We start from the raw sequence: 13,238 nt of genomic DNA on the forward strand, positions 1-13,238 counted from the left end.
GACGGTGGCCCTTGGGTTTCTGGAATGCTCCTGGCTCATTCAAAGATTACACACACAAAGATCATGTTTGTTTTTCTGCTCTTACTTCTGACATGCGTTCCTTATTAAATTATATTTCTGTAGTTAACTCTGTTCTGTGGAGGTTCAGGCTCTTAATGCATCCTCCTCACTGGGGGGTTGTAAGGCTTAACTGTTCACAATGTGTAAAAGCTTGAGATGAAAGAATTTATTTAAAAGCAGCAGATTATGATGATTATAAAGCTGATGGTGATGTATGTAACACCTGCTGTCACACCAGCCTGAACAGAAGCAATCTTTGCTTTTAGACTGGAATTTCTCTGGAATGATGAGAACAATATCACTTTTTTCCCTACTGAATAATCTGGTGTCTCTTTGAGAAGGCAAAATATTGAAGCCTGGCCTCTTTTCTAATGGATAAAACTAATTTGGTAAGATTATCTCAGGTAAATCCTGGTATTGAGATGAACATGTCTTTTGCCACTGGGAAAATTAAAGCAATTGCTAAAAATACACTTTTTTCGTTTTTAGGAGTCTGCTATTGTGGTAATATTTTAGCTCCAGAAAAGGTTTCTCATTTAAAGTGCAGGTGAGATCTGAGATTGTCTCCAGTTAATAGTTGTTTCAATTCTTTTTTTGGTCCATCAACTGCAAAGGTCAGAAGAGGTGTAGGAGTGTAAAAGTTACCCAGACCTGCATGAGGGAATTCATTATTTAGTGTGGATGTTTCAGCACTGTGTTTGAATGTCTCTTCCTCCACCTCTCCAGCCCCTGAATTTAAGTGTGCTTGGTTAAAAAGAAACAGCTCAGGCTCTCACAGTGTCTTTGTAAATTAATTGTAAATTACTTGTTTTTACACGTGCCTGATCCAGACCTGAAAGTCCCACTGACCTTTTATTTCCCATTTTCATCTGATTCCTCCCAGTAATGTCACCTTCAGGCAGTTAAATGCTGTCAATAATCCCTTGGTTTGCTATTGCAGATTTTGTGTAGCTGTCAGAACAAGTGTTTTCTTTTTTCCCAGATTCAATTATGTTTACAGTAAGGTAAAGCAACCTTAAAAAAACCTTGCTGAATTTGAGACTTTGGGGGCTGTGACTGCCCACAGTGAACATCCTCACTTCCAGCAGTGACTGGAAATGCTTTCCTAAAGTTTCCCCACAATTTCCAAAGATAGCTTCTCTCAGATGGAGAATTACCTCAATCCAGTGTTTTATTACCATTGTGGGCATTTTTGTTACAGCCATTGAGCATCCTGGTGTTTTTCACAGCACACAGTTATTTGGGGTGCTTGGGTGGGTTTGTATTTAGCAATGCAGAGTAAATCTCTCACCTGAGCCAGAATGTTTCTGCTTGGTAACCAGGCTTGTGTTCTATTGCTGAGGATGCCTGTCAGTGCTCAGGGCGAGGCAAGAGGAGAGAATTCCCAGTGTGACACTGGGGTGACCCAGCTGTCCTTGTGCTGGATGTGTCTGCAGAGGGTGCTCGTGTGCATTGGAGCACTGGGATGGGAGATCTGGGAGCTGTGTGCTGCTGGAAAATCAGTTTTGTGTGGGAATATTCCCTGTACCCCACCACAGCCAGGCAGGCCTGGACTGCAGTGCTGTCACTGAGTTCAGGGGTTTGCAGTGAGCCCAGTGAGATTTGAAGTGAGGTCTGTACAGAGCTGTGGTGATGGACCAGGCAGGCGAAGATGCTTCTGTTGTGCTTCTGGACGTACTTCGTTATCCTTAGGACTGATGAAGCTTTACTGATCTCTAAAGCAGCTGTTCTGTTTGTAAATATAAATGGTTCTGTACCCCTCTGTTAAAACAAGCAGGGAGTACAATGAGCACATTTGTATGATGCAAAGACAAACTGCAGTGGCACCGTGTGCCACTCACCTCTCACAGTAAATTTCGGGTTGGTTCCCATCTCAGTGAGACGTTCACATTGTGCTTGAGCCGTTCTCGTATTTTCACTCATCATCCTCACCCTATTTGATTTCTTAACTCCACCAAACATGCTTTACCCTCTGCAATAAAAACTGACAAAGCACAATGTGATGTGTTTGCAGACCTTTCAGTGGAGTGTTTGCCAGCAGTGAGGAACACAGTGTTTAACACCATCCCCTGCCTGTCTGCTGTGGACCAGCAGAGCATTGGGATTGTCACATGTGCATTCAATAAAGGGAAGGAGGATCAGCCCCATTAAAACCATGGGATGGATTTTCTGTTCTCTTCTCTTCTTCTCCCAGAAGCTTCCTCATCTTTTATTGGTACCTGCTTTGCCCAAGGTGTAATCTGAGCTTTTTCCTCTTGTCATTTTAGTGAGTCACTTCTGTGTTTGCAGGTGGACTGAATTCCAATGGGCTAAGTTCTGTTCATTGCTTAGAAATCAGAAATTTTTTTAAACTAAGTCTTACCCACACATTCCTTTTATCTTGCAGCACTGTGTGAAGAAGGGTGCAGGAATGGAGGAACTTGTGTAGCTCCTAACAAATGTCTCTGCCCTTCTGGATTCACTGGCAGTCACTGTGAGAAAGGTAAGGCTTTACTGGAAACACCTTCTTTGGCAATGAGATGTGGGAGAAGTGATTCCTTTGCAGCCTTTCATTCTGCTTGGTGTTCTCTTTCCAGTGAGGATGTGACTGTTCCATTTCTGCCTTTCCTGCACTCAGTTTGTCTTGTCTGAACCTTTCCATGCTGAATTCCATCAGGGATGTTTCTGCTTTGGCTTCCAGCCTGCACCTCTGGTTAATTAGAAGGGACAGCAAATGAAAAATATTTGCTCCACCAGTTTCCTGTGGAGCGAGCTCAAGGTTTCCTTCTGCTTTTATGAAATTTGTTGTGCCAGTCAGACCAGAATGTAGATGATTGCTTTTCACTTCAAGTTATTGAATTATTAATATTGGATTTGTTTGTAAGTCCCAGTTTTATAGAATCACAGCCTATTCAAAGATCTCTCACTGGTCATGATTAGACTCTGCCTGTTCCCAGGTTTTTCTTGTTCAGGATCTGCTTGTGGCAGCCTCACAGTTCCACCTTTCAGGTGGTTTCACAGAGCGCTGGTTCCTTGTCTGCCTTAAATGAGGAGAAAGGGATCTCATCAAACCCCATACAGGACTCTTGTTATTTCCTTTATTTAGCAGATTTGAGGTTTATTTTCTTGTGTGTTTATTGAGGTTTTCTGTTGCTTAACTAACTGGATGAGGGGAGTTTTCTTGCCCTGCATGTCTGTTAATAACTGTTTGTACATGTATTTATTTTTGGATGTGAAGGGGATTGCTGATGCAGGTTCTGTGCTGTAGTGTGGATGAGACTGTAATTGGTGAATTGTTTCAGAAGAAAACAATGAAAACAGAGAAATCCCTGTTACAGTTCAATCAGTGGAAGCACTTGTAGGGCAGAGATTGTGCAGTAATTTGTGTGTTTATTGAAGTCACTGCAGCCCAGTTGTCAATAATCAGCTTTAAGAAGTTCTCTGAGGATGAAGCCTGATCAGTTTATACTCACAGCCTGCAGTTTCTGGTTGTCAGCATTGTTGGTGATTATTTAACAATGAACCAGGACATTAATATTTCCATCTCATCTAGAATAAATATGAGTAGTTAATTTTTTTGCCCACAGCCTTGTTTTAAACAGGAAAAGCCCTCCCCAGCCTCCTGCTCTCAGAAGTGAGTCCTGGCAGTGTCCTGGGGAGGCAGTGCCAGGCATTCCTCCCCCAGAGCCCTGCAGTGCTCCTGCTGCTGCCCAGGCTCATTTTGTGCTCCTCCTGCAGCCCCTGCTGCCCAGAGCTCTCGGTGCCCCCGAGGGGTGCAGGGCTGGGGATGTGTTCTGTGCTGGGACCCCGAGCTGCTGCCAGGGCTGAGCCAGCCCTGAGCTCCTCTGCCCGGGGCTCTTCCCAGGGATCCAGAACATTCTTTGTTCTCACAGCTGGGAAGGGACTCTGGTGTCTGGAGCACAGATTCTCCCAGCTGTTGGAGTGATGGTGTAAAATGGATAAATGCAGGACATAACCATTTCTGAGCCCTGTGTTTCCATGGCTTTTGTGTTGTTTTGATCTGCAATGTGAGCACACCAACTAAAGGAGGCATGGCAGCAGTGGTACTGCCATTGTATCAGGCAGTTTAGAGGTAGATGTCAGAAGGAGATGGCTTCAGTGAATAAAATCTATACTACTGCAACAGAAGGCAGTTTGTTTTTTGCTTTGAAATGTGTAGAGTTTACCAGTGTGCCACAAATCAAGATCATGATGCTAACGTTGAGCAATCTGACATGCAGGCTGGTTTGAGAATGAACGGGACTTTGTGTGTGAGAAATTGGCACATTCTGGTTGTGTTGGGGAGGTTGGAAGCTCCAGCAGATCCATCTTGTGTCACAGGCACATTTCAGTGGCTCAGTGCCCTCAGGGCTGTGAGAACAGCTCCAGCAGATCCATCTTGTGTCACAGGCACATTTCAGTGGCTCAGTGCCCTCAGGGCTGTGAGAACAGCCCCAGCCTCCTGTGGCTGCTTGTCCTGGCCAGCCTGAGGGCTCAGAGCAGGGGTGATGAACACATTTGGAGCAGGGCTCCCTTTGCTCCCTGATCACCCCTCAAAGATGCAGTGCCAGGGACAGGGGCACTGCAATAAAGGCTTTCCTCATGGTCTCACTGCAGTTTGTGCAGTTTTTAAAGGACTCCTGAGTGTTCTAACCCCACGTTTGCTTGTTCCCCTCTTGTCTCTGACATCAGGAACAAGCCCTTTGTTTATTCAGTGTGTGGTGCCCTCAGTCACTGTGACACAGCCCTGAGACAGTGAAATGGGGACAACCCTTCAGCTCAGAGCTGAATGTTCCTGGCAGAGCCTGGTCTGGTGAAGCTCCCAGTGAAATGAGGGTGGCAGAGGTAAAGTGGAGAGTTTTGGGAATGCATTCCATTTGGCACAGGGCATTTGGAAATGTCCTTCAAGCTGACGCCACAGCAACTCCTTCTGCATCATTTGTGAGCTGAAAGGACTCGGCACCAGCTAAAAACAGGGTGACCCAAATTGGCTTCAGTGCCATGGAAAGGGTGGAGTGAGGCAGTGATTGGGAATGCTGCTGAAAAGCAGGAGTGTTTGCTGCTGAATAGGAATCAGGTGTTACTCAGAGTTCCTGACTGCCTGCTTGAAATGATGATATTAAGTTAATTAAAAATTCAGAGGTATTTGAGAAGGGCAGGATTTATACTGGTAATTTACTCAGGTGAAATTAAAATACACATTTCAGGCTTATGTACAGATCCATAATTCAGCGTGCTGCTGAGAAGAATTACCTCTTGCCATTGGCTTGGCTTGACATGAGAAATCATCATAAGTTGTGGGGCTCTCTTTCCTTTTTGAAGGTGAACTGCAAATTGATATTCACAGATACTGTCCAGTCATTCCTTTCTCCATCCATTCTCTATCATGCTGTTTCTTTAAGTATCTGTTGGATGCTTCTAACTGGATTTTTGTAGTATTTAGGATCTGATTTTATCCTCAAATCACTTTTTTTGGTTCACTTTGTGTTTTGTGGCCAGAGCTGAAATCTATGATCTCTGTGGTCATTCCCATTCCATTGTATTTAGCACAGTTGTGATGGTTGTGTTGGAAACCTTTGCTGTGGGAGTTTTTAGTGCCATTGCTGCACAATCCCAGCACAGTGGCTGAGCTGGAGATGGCATCTGTGACTGTGTGTGCCCCGGTGGGATTGAGCCCAGGGGCATCCCTGGCAGGGCTCCCTGTTCAAGTCTCTGAGAGCCCTTTTGGTGTGCAGGGAGGAGCACAGACAGAGCACTCTGGGAGAGCTGCTGGCAGCAGGAACTCCAGGGCCCCAATTTTCCATCCATCCCATCTTTGTGCAGCCTTTAAAAGAGAGAAACAGTGCACAGATCGTTCACTGAGCTGCTTTTTGTGTCTGTGGCTGACCCCCAGGTCAGAGGAGTTTAATGCTGATTGTGTGGACAGTTCCCAGTTATTCTCTGTCTGTGCAGTGTTTGTCACTCCTGCTGCTGCTGCAGTGAGGATGAGATGAAGAGGACAGCCTCTGATATCAGAGGGAGGAGCAAACAGAGGCTTGAGTGCCTGGGAATTGTGGGCACTCCTTGGGCACTGCCTGCAGTGCTGCAGTCCTGTGCAGGGCTCTGAGAAATGCATCTGAGCACTCTGGGCAGGGCTGGATCATTGCCAGTGTCTGTCTGCACAAATGATCATCCTGGGGGGGAGCAGGGAGCAACAGAGGGGTTTGAGGCAGCCTCAGATATACATAAATGTGGAATAGTTGGATTTTAAAAGGCAGGAAAAACCACTGAACAGACCCCAGGTTTGGGGTAGTGGTTTGTGCTGGTGGTTTGTTGGTTTTTATGTAATATTTTTACCTTCCTGTGTAGCTGATTTCCTATGTGCATGTCTTTGTGTCTGTTTCTTTTTCTGTGTTTCTAATTTAAGGGATATAATTTGTATTAATCTTTTACACAATACGATACCTTGATGAGTAAAAAATAGTTCTAGCATTTGAACTGTTTTTTACTCATCAAAATGATTTATTATTTGTATGACTTTGTATGATTTGTGTGGCAAACTTTTGGCAGGGGGAGGGAGAGCAGGGAGGCTTCTGTGGAGAAGGTGCCAGAAGAGATTTTGCCTGTCCAAGACAGACCCAGCAGTGGCCAAGGCCAAGCCCATCAGTGACACTGGGATATTGTGTTTATAGATATATAAATATATACATAAATATATATATTATAATATCTCTATATGTGTATAATATACAATAATATAGTGTATATAATATATAGATAATGTATTTTAGAAAGGCAGAATGTCCCTGACCAGCAGCAGCTGCAGAGAGCAGGGGCAGTGTGAGCACAGTGTGAGCACAGCCCTGCAGAGAGCAGGGGCAGTGTGAGCACAGTGTGAGCACAGCCCTGCAGAGAGCAGGGGCAGTGTGAGCACAGTGTGAGCACAGCCCCGCAGAGAGCAGGGGCAGTGTGAGCACGGCCCTGCACAGCCCCAGGTCAGTGAGGAGGGCTGGCAGAGCTGCCCTGGCTGCCCAGGGAGAGCAGAGCCTGCTGTGAGCAGGGCAGGCTGTCCTGGCCAGGCTGGCACAAACTGCCAGGGCCTGTGTGTGCCCTGTGGGAGCCCCTGGCAGGCCCTGGGGAGGGGAGCTGTGCTGGCTCCTGCTCTCTCTGGGTGTTTGGGCTCACAGGGCTGGGGGTTTGCTCCTCCACAGTTCCCATCCAGGGGCACAGTAGGATCCTGGTGTGTAGTGAGAGCAGCAAACTCTGACTCTGAGCACAAAAGCCCTGTGCTCCTGCTGAGCTCCCTGCACTGAGACCTTGCCTGGCCCAACTGTGCACACAGCCCTGCCCAGGCTGAGGCATTTTGGGGCTCTGCTGGGGGCTGTGGTGCTCCAGTCCTTTCACAGAGTTCCCAGTGCCTGATTCAGCCTCTGTCCAGTCCAGCACCTGGAGCATCCTCCACACATTCTGTGTGCAGCCACATCTGCTGCAGGCTCCTCGTGGGCTCTGAGGGCTCAGGCAGTGGGGTTTGAATTTGTTTCAAGTGGCAGAATCACATCTGAATCTATTTAAAGACTACAAAACATCCAAAATTCTGGGCTAATATTTGTGTTTGAGCAAATAGAAATATTCACGTGTTAATGAAATTTCCATGTTGCAACTAAGAAATTTCCACATGTGAAGCTTTGCTTGTGATGTGAGCTGTACAGAAAAGACAGTTGCTTTAAAATACCAACTTCATGGTGAATGAAGTACAAATGACATCTCATTTTCCTGTGATTAAAAAATCCCAGCCAGTCTGCTGTTGAGTGCAGTGCAGTAATGCTCATTTACAGCTTATTTTGCCAGAACAGTGCAACCCCTTTTCTTTTTTTAAACTTTTTTCCAGGCAGATGCCTGTATCAGTGGAAAACAGTAATTCTACAGAGAAGTACCAGAATTAGGCAGTAGACCAGCTAAAATCTGAATAAAAACTACATCAAGCTCTGCAGCTCCAGGCATTATTTAGGGAACATTACTGAGTTTAATAAGCTCTTTGCCACCTTACCTTGTCTTATTAATAGCCAGCTCTGGACTGGAAAATCAACCATGAATATTTAAATTTGCTGATGATAACCTAGAAATAAAACTCCAGGCTCAATAAAACTCAGGCAGGCAGAGAGAGGTGCTTAAATTTTTTAACACAGGAATCCTCTTGGCTTCCCTGGGAATTTCACTTGAATGGGAGCCTCAGGATCTGGTGCAGCTTGAATGAGGTGAAATGAATAAGAAATGGCTGTAGTGAAATAAAAGAGCACCTGGAGTGGGGTTTTTGTGTGGAACAATCCGTGTGATGGATTTGCCAGTGATGAATGTGCCATTTTAACTCCTTAATCTCACTGGCTGATCCAGGAGTAAGATCCTGTTCAAACTGAGCAGACAGTTCAGTCTCTTCAGAAAATGTGCACAGCTCTGAGAGTTTTACTGTGTGGAGCCTTGTTTTTGCTGAAGTTCAAACAGTGAATGCTGAAATATTTCATGAGTGGTCTCAGAGAGGTGAATCAAGGTGCAGTGGAGAAAATGTGCCTCAATCATCAAAACCAGCATAAGAAACCAATTTCCTTTTGAGAAATACTCCAGCAAGGGAAGGGACTGGAGAAAACCCCAGGAGAAAAGGATGCTGATGTTGTGCAACTGATTGTGTGCTCAATTCTGACAAGAAGTCAGTTTTCCTGCATTTTTTTTTCTTTTTTCATGTAAGACTTTCTTTTTCCCCCCTGCAAAAACTCCTGGTACCAGAATGCTTCAAGCATTGCCCTCTGTGTGAGCCCTGTGAGCACAGCCTGAAGCTGGAAGGGGCAGGAGCAGGGAGAGCACAGAGCTGTGGGACTCCTGGGCAGGATCTCCCCCACACTGCTCAGAATTAATCACCACAGCAGCATCAGCCCCTTGCTGTCCCTGGGCTGACATCTGGAGGAGGGATCAGTCCTCACTCCTGTGACCCTTGGAAGGTGAATAAAATGGGATCAATCCTTGCTCAGGTGCCTTGTGTGGCCTGTGGCTGATGTCCAACGAGGAGAACTAATGCAGTCCCTTTGCTGTGAGGAGTCAGGGTGCAAATGTGAGTGCAGCCCTTGCTGCAGGGCGTGCCAGCCCCTCCTGAATGCCACAGCCTCTGTGACAGCCCCAGCCCTGCTGGGTTTCAGCCCCTCAGTCCCTGTTTGTGCAGAGTGACACCCCTGGTTCCAGCAGCCTGCTCCAGGGGGATTTCATGGATTGTGCAGTACCCCCCCATCAGAGGAGGTGACTCTGGGCAGAGCTGCTGAACTGTGCAGTGTGTGCAGCCAAGGAAACGAGTTTATGGTGAGGGCTGAGCTCTGTGTACGACAGAGAAGAGATGGAAAGGGCAGATTTGCTGAGAGGGAACCTTGGACACTTTCTCTCCCCTCCCAGGCTGTTTCTGTGCCAAGTGAACATTTTTATGGTCTGTGGTTCCTTTCCTAGTGCTGTGTCACTGTTCTGCAGCAAGTACCTAATGCACCAAAGGCTTCCCCTCACAGCAGACCTTTTCTGGATCACCCAACAGTCCTGCTGGTATTAAAGATGAACAGGTAAAATCAGTGCAGCAATACCTGCTGGGTGTGGGGGACACCTGTGAGTCTGTGTCCTGGGAAGGGTGGCACTAAGGCCTGCCCCAGGCTCAGTGCTCACAGCTCACTCTGAACACTCCTGTGGCTTTTGCTGGGCTTTTGTTTGTGCCTGTGGTCCCCAGGGCCAGAATGTGCAAGATGTAAAAATAATGCAGTGCCTAATGCAGGGTAGGTGTGAAGCACAAGAGGGAACTCGTGTGGTTCTGGTTGAATATTTCCTTTGCTGGTTCCATTGTGATTGAAGCAACTTTAAAATAGTGGTCACACCCAACCTTCAGGAACTGTGTCAAGGTTATTTTACAACTTTTTATAATGGTTTGATAAAAATGTTCCGTCCTTTACATTTGCAGAAATAGAGTTCTCCCTAAATACATCAATCATTTTCTTGCTTTTCAAAAGGCATTTCTGATTTAGCAATTCAGGCAGTTCAATAGCTGGAGTTTCTACCACTTGAGATGTGCAACACCTGAATTATTTCTTTCAGCAGGTGGTATCTGCTAAGCAGATCAGTCATTTCAGAGACAAGTGAATGGTAAAGTTGGTATGTGAGAGGGTGAAATTCCCTTTCTTAGTTGATTTTTTCTGGAGAGACATTTTCTGTTTGGTGCCAATCCAGTCTCTGGAGTGGTGCTCATTTATCTTGTGAGTGAGACATGAAATGAGAGCCCTGAACCCTTGTGGCCATCCAGGGCCCAGCTGAACCTGTGTCCTGTCCCAGCCTGGGCTCTGAATTGGGTTCTGCCCTCTCCAGCAGTGCCAGCAGAGGAATTGCTCAGCTGCAGGAGTGTCTGGTCACAGGGAGTGGCATCCCTGTGTCCCTGGCACAGCTGGCCGTGTTTCTGTGCCACTTCTGGAGCCTCCCAGCTCCTGGGCTCATTCCAGGGTTTGAAATGTGGGGGGCTCCAGGCTGGGCAGGCCTGTGGGGGTGTGAGGGGAGCTCAGCACTGCTCCTCTCCCTGCACCCCTGGCAGCAGTGGCACCTCTGCTCTGCCCAGCACAGCCCAGCAGGACCTTGGACAGGTCCTGGCAGCCCCACCAACATCATCCTCCTGTCAGCTGTGGGCAGAGGTGCTCCTGGAGCTGGGAGAACTGGAAAGGCACTCACCCTGTGATCAGGAGCAGCTCTGGAAAGCCCCTCAGTCCTCCCAAAATGAATTAAAAACCAGGGAAATTCCCTGTGTGTTTCAAGAGGTTTTTGTTTTGTGTCCATAACAACCCTGGCAGGTTGTGAACTCCAAAGTTAATGGAAGCTGTTTCTAGGGAAGGGACTTGAGTTTTCTAGCAAAGCCCATCTGTCCTCTCCTTAAATTGTTTGAGTTTTCACCCTGGGAATATCCAGCACAGAGTTTTTCAATTCTTTCCATGAACCGTGTGGAGGAAGCAGAGATTTCATTCACCCCTCAGAAGTTTTCTTCCATTTCCCCTCTGCAATCTTGTCCTTTCCCAGAACAATCTCAGCTCTGGTGGGGTCCCAGCTGGGGCAGTGTGAGGTGTGTGCTGGCAGCAGTGACAGCTCCTCAGCAGTGCCAGGGACCCTGTGCAGGGCAGGGACATGCAGGGTGACAATGCCTGGCTGCTCTGAGCCTCCCTTGGACAGGACTTCACTCAGGAGTCACAGGTTTCTTTGGAAGAGATTGGATTTGGGGTTGTTCAGTCCCTTCCCTTTTCTCAGCAGGTTTTGTTAGGTGTGGACATCCCTGGGTGAGAGGAAGGAAGGTTGCCTGTGTGGGTGGATGGTGGGGGGTCACTGAGGATGCACAATCTGATCAATACTGAGCAGAATTTCTCTGTATCCAATGTCTGTCTCACTGAATTGGCTGTGGGGATTTCTGCAGATCCTCTCCATGGTATGTAGAGTTTGGAAATGTGAAAAGAATTAAATACAACCTGACAGAAGGAGGCAGTCCGCTGCTCCCTGTCCAGCCACTGTAAAAAGAGACATTTCTGTGCTAAAGCTGTAGGTTGTCCTGGTTGTGCTGAAAGTTTCCTTTCTGTGTGTTAAATAAATTAACTGCTGTGTTAAAGCCATTATTATATCTTCCTGCTGCAATCCACAGAATTAAATTGGTCACTTAGTCCATTTGCTGAATGGCTCCAGCAGTGAGCTGGTTCACTGTGACAATAAATTGAAATAGCTCCTTTGGAGGAAATTCTTCCAGGGAGGAGGAACTCCCAAAGTGAGAAATGTGACACAGCTGACATTGGTGCTCTGTTAACTTGTGGGGAAATGGAACTGGTGTCACCTCACTGCATTTAATGGGATTTTTCATGAATGCTGAATTCAGTCTAGTTAAAGAAACTCATACACAATATATTCACATCTCTGGATTTCGTGTCCCCCTCCTCTTTACACTGCTGTGTATTAAGTGCCAGACTTAAAGGGCAGTGACATATTTTCTAAGCCAAACTGAGATGTAAAATGAGGGAAGGATTTTGTGTCAAAGCTAAAAATAACTGCCTGTATGTGCAACAACCAATTTGTGCTTTCACCAAAGGAAAGACAGCTTTTTTAGAGTCATGAAGAAAAGGGTCCAACCTAACCAGCTCCATAAATGTTTTTCTTTTCACTATTAGAATCTTACTTTTGAATAGGAATTTAAAAATGATTCCTAGGGATGACCACATCAGAAGCATAAGGTAAAAATGAAAAATTTTATGAACCTGAGAGGACCTCGAGGCTTTCTGGTTTTCATAAGCTTTTCATTTATACTTTCAGTTGTACTGGAACAGGCTGAAAACCTGGAGCTATTAAATGTGGGGAAAAGGGATTTTGTAAAAACCCAATTTATCTGACAGAGGGATAAGAGGCTTTGTCAGTCTCTACCCCATGAGTTGTCCTCCACTGTGAGCAGTCATGTGGATTTCAGTTGTGTAATAATGATGTCAAGTACAGCTCAGTGTGATTCTAGCCAAGGAAAATTAATCCAAAAGATGCAATTAATGAAAGGAACATTAAGTGGTAATATGTACTGAGAAAACATTTTGAAAGGAACATTTGATTCGGAATGTGAGTCACTTATCTGACACTGTGAGCATCAAGCTCTATAAATATTGGGATATATTATAAGGCTGTAGTTTGTCTGTTTTTAAGAAAATTGCCTAACACTTAAGGATTGTAGTTGGCTCCTTCCCAGACATGGATGAGTCTGAATTTCTGGGCTCAGGATGAAGCTGTTGTTCACCCCTCCAGCTCCAGCTTGCTCTGGTGAATGAATAAACCTTGGTGGGAACCACAAGGACAGGGACATCTCATTTTTGTGGCCCTGCAGGTTGTGGCTGGCTGGATTTCCATCTTCCCAGGAGAAAGCCCCTGTGTTGGTGCAGAGTGTCCCAAAGGTTCAGGGTGGGCAGAGCCCAGGCCCTGCAGTGCTGGCACTGCTGTGTCACTCACTCCTGGGATCTTCTCACTCCCTGAGTTTGCTGAAGCCATTGACAGAACAGGAACCTGAGACTTCATATCCTAAATCTGTTTTGCTGTAATTCAGCATCCTCCTTCAGATCTCTTCCCAATCAAGCCCTGTTTTTGGACCCTCAGTTTATATTCACCTGTATATTATCTCCCCCCATGAATCCATGTTTTCTGGACCTCTC

The 13,238-nt window shown here is 46.2% G+C and overlaps 1 protein-coding gene across 1 annotated transcript in view; it reads left to right on the forward strand.

Moving 5' to 3' along the window:
* LOC134550629 (protein kinase C-binding protein NELL1-like) overlaps positions 1-13,238 on the forward strand; it is a 619,611-nt gene that overhangs the window by 577,846 nt on the left and 28,527 nt on the right. The window contains exon 6 of the mRNA XM_063397360.1: positions 2,447-2,542. Within this exon, the coding sequence (XP_063253430.1) occupies positions 2,447-2,542 (96 nt within the window). The remainder of the gene's footprint in view (positions 1-2,446; positions 2,543-13,238) is intronic.

Source organism: Prinia subflava, chromosome 5 (assembly GCF_021018805.1).
Source record: "Prinia subflava isolate CZ2003 ecotype Zambia chromosome 5, Cam_Psub_1.2, whole genome shotgun sequence".
NCBI lineage: Eukaryota > Metazoa > Chordata > Aves > Passeriformes > Cisticolidae > Prinia > Prinia subflava.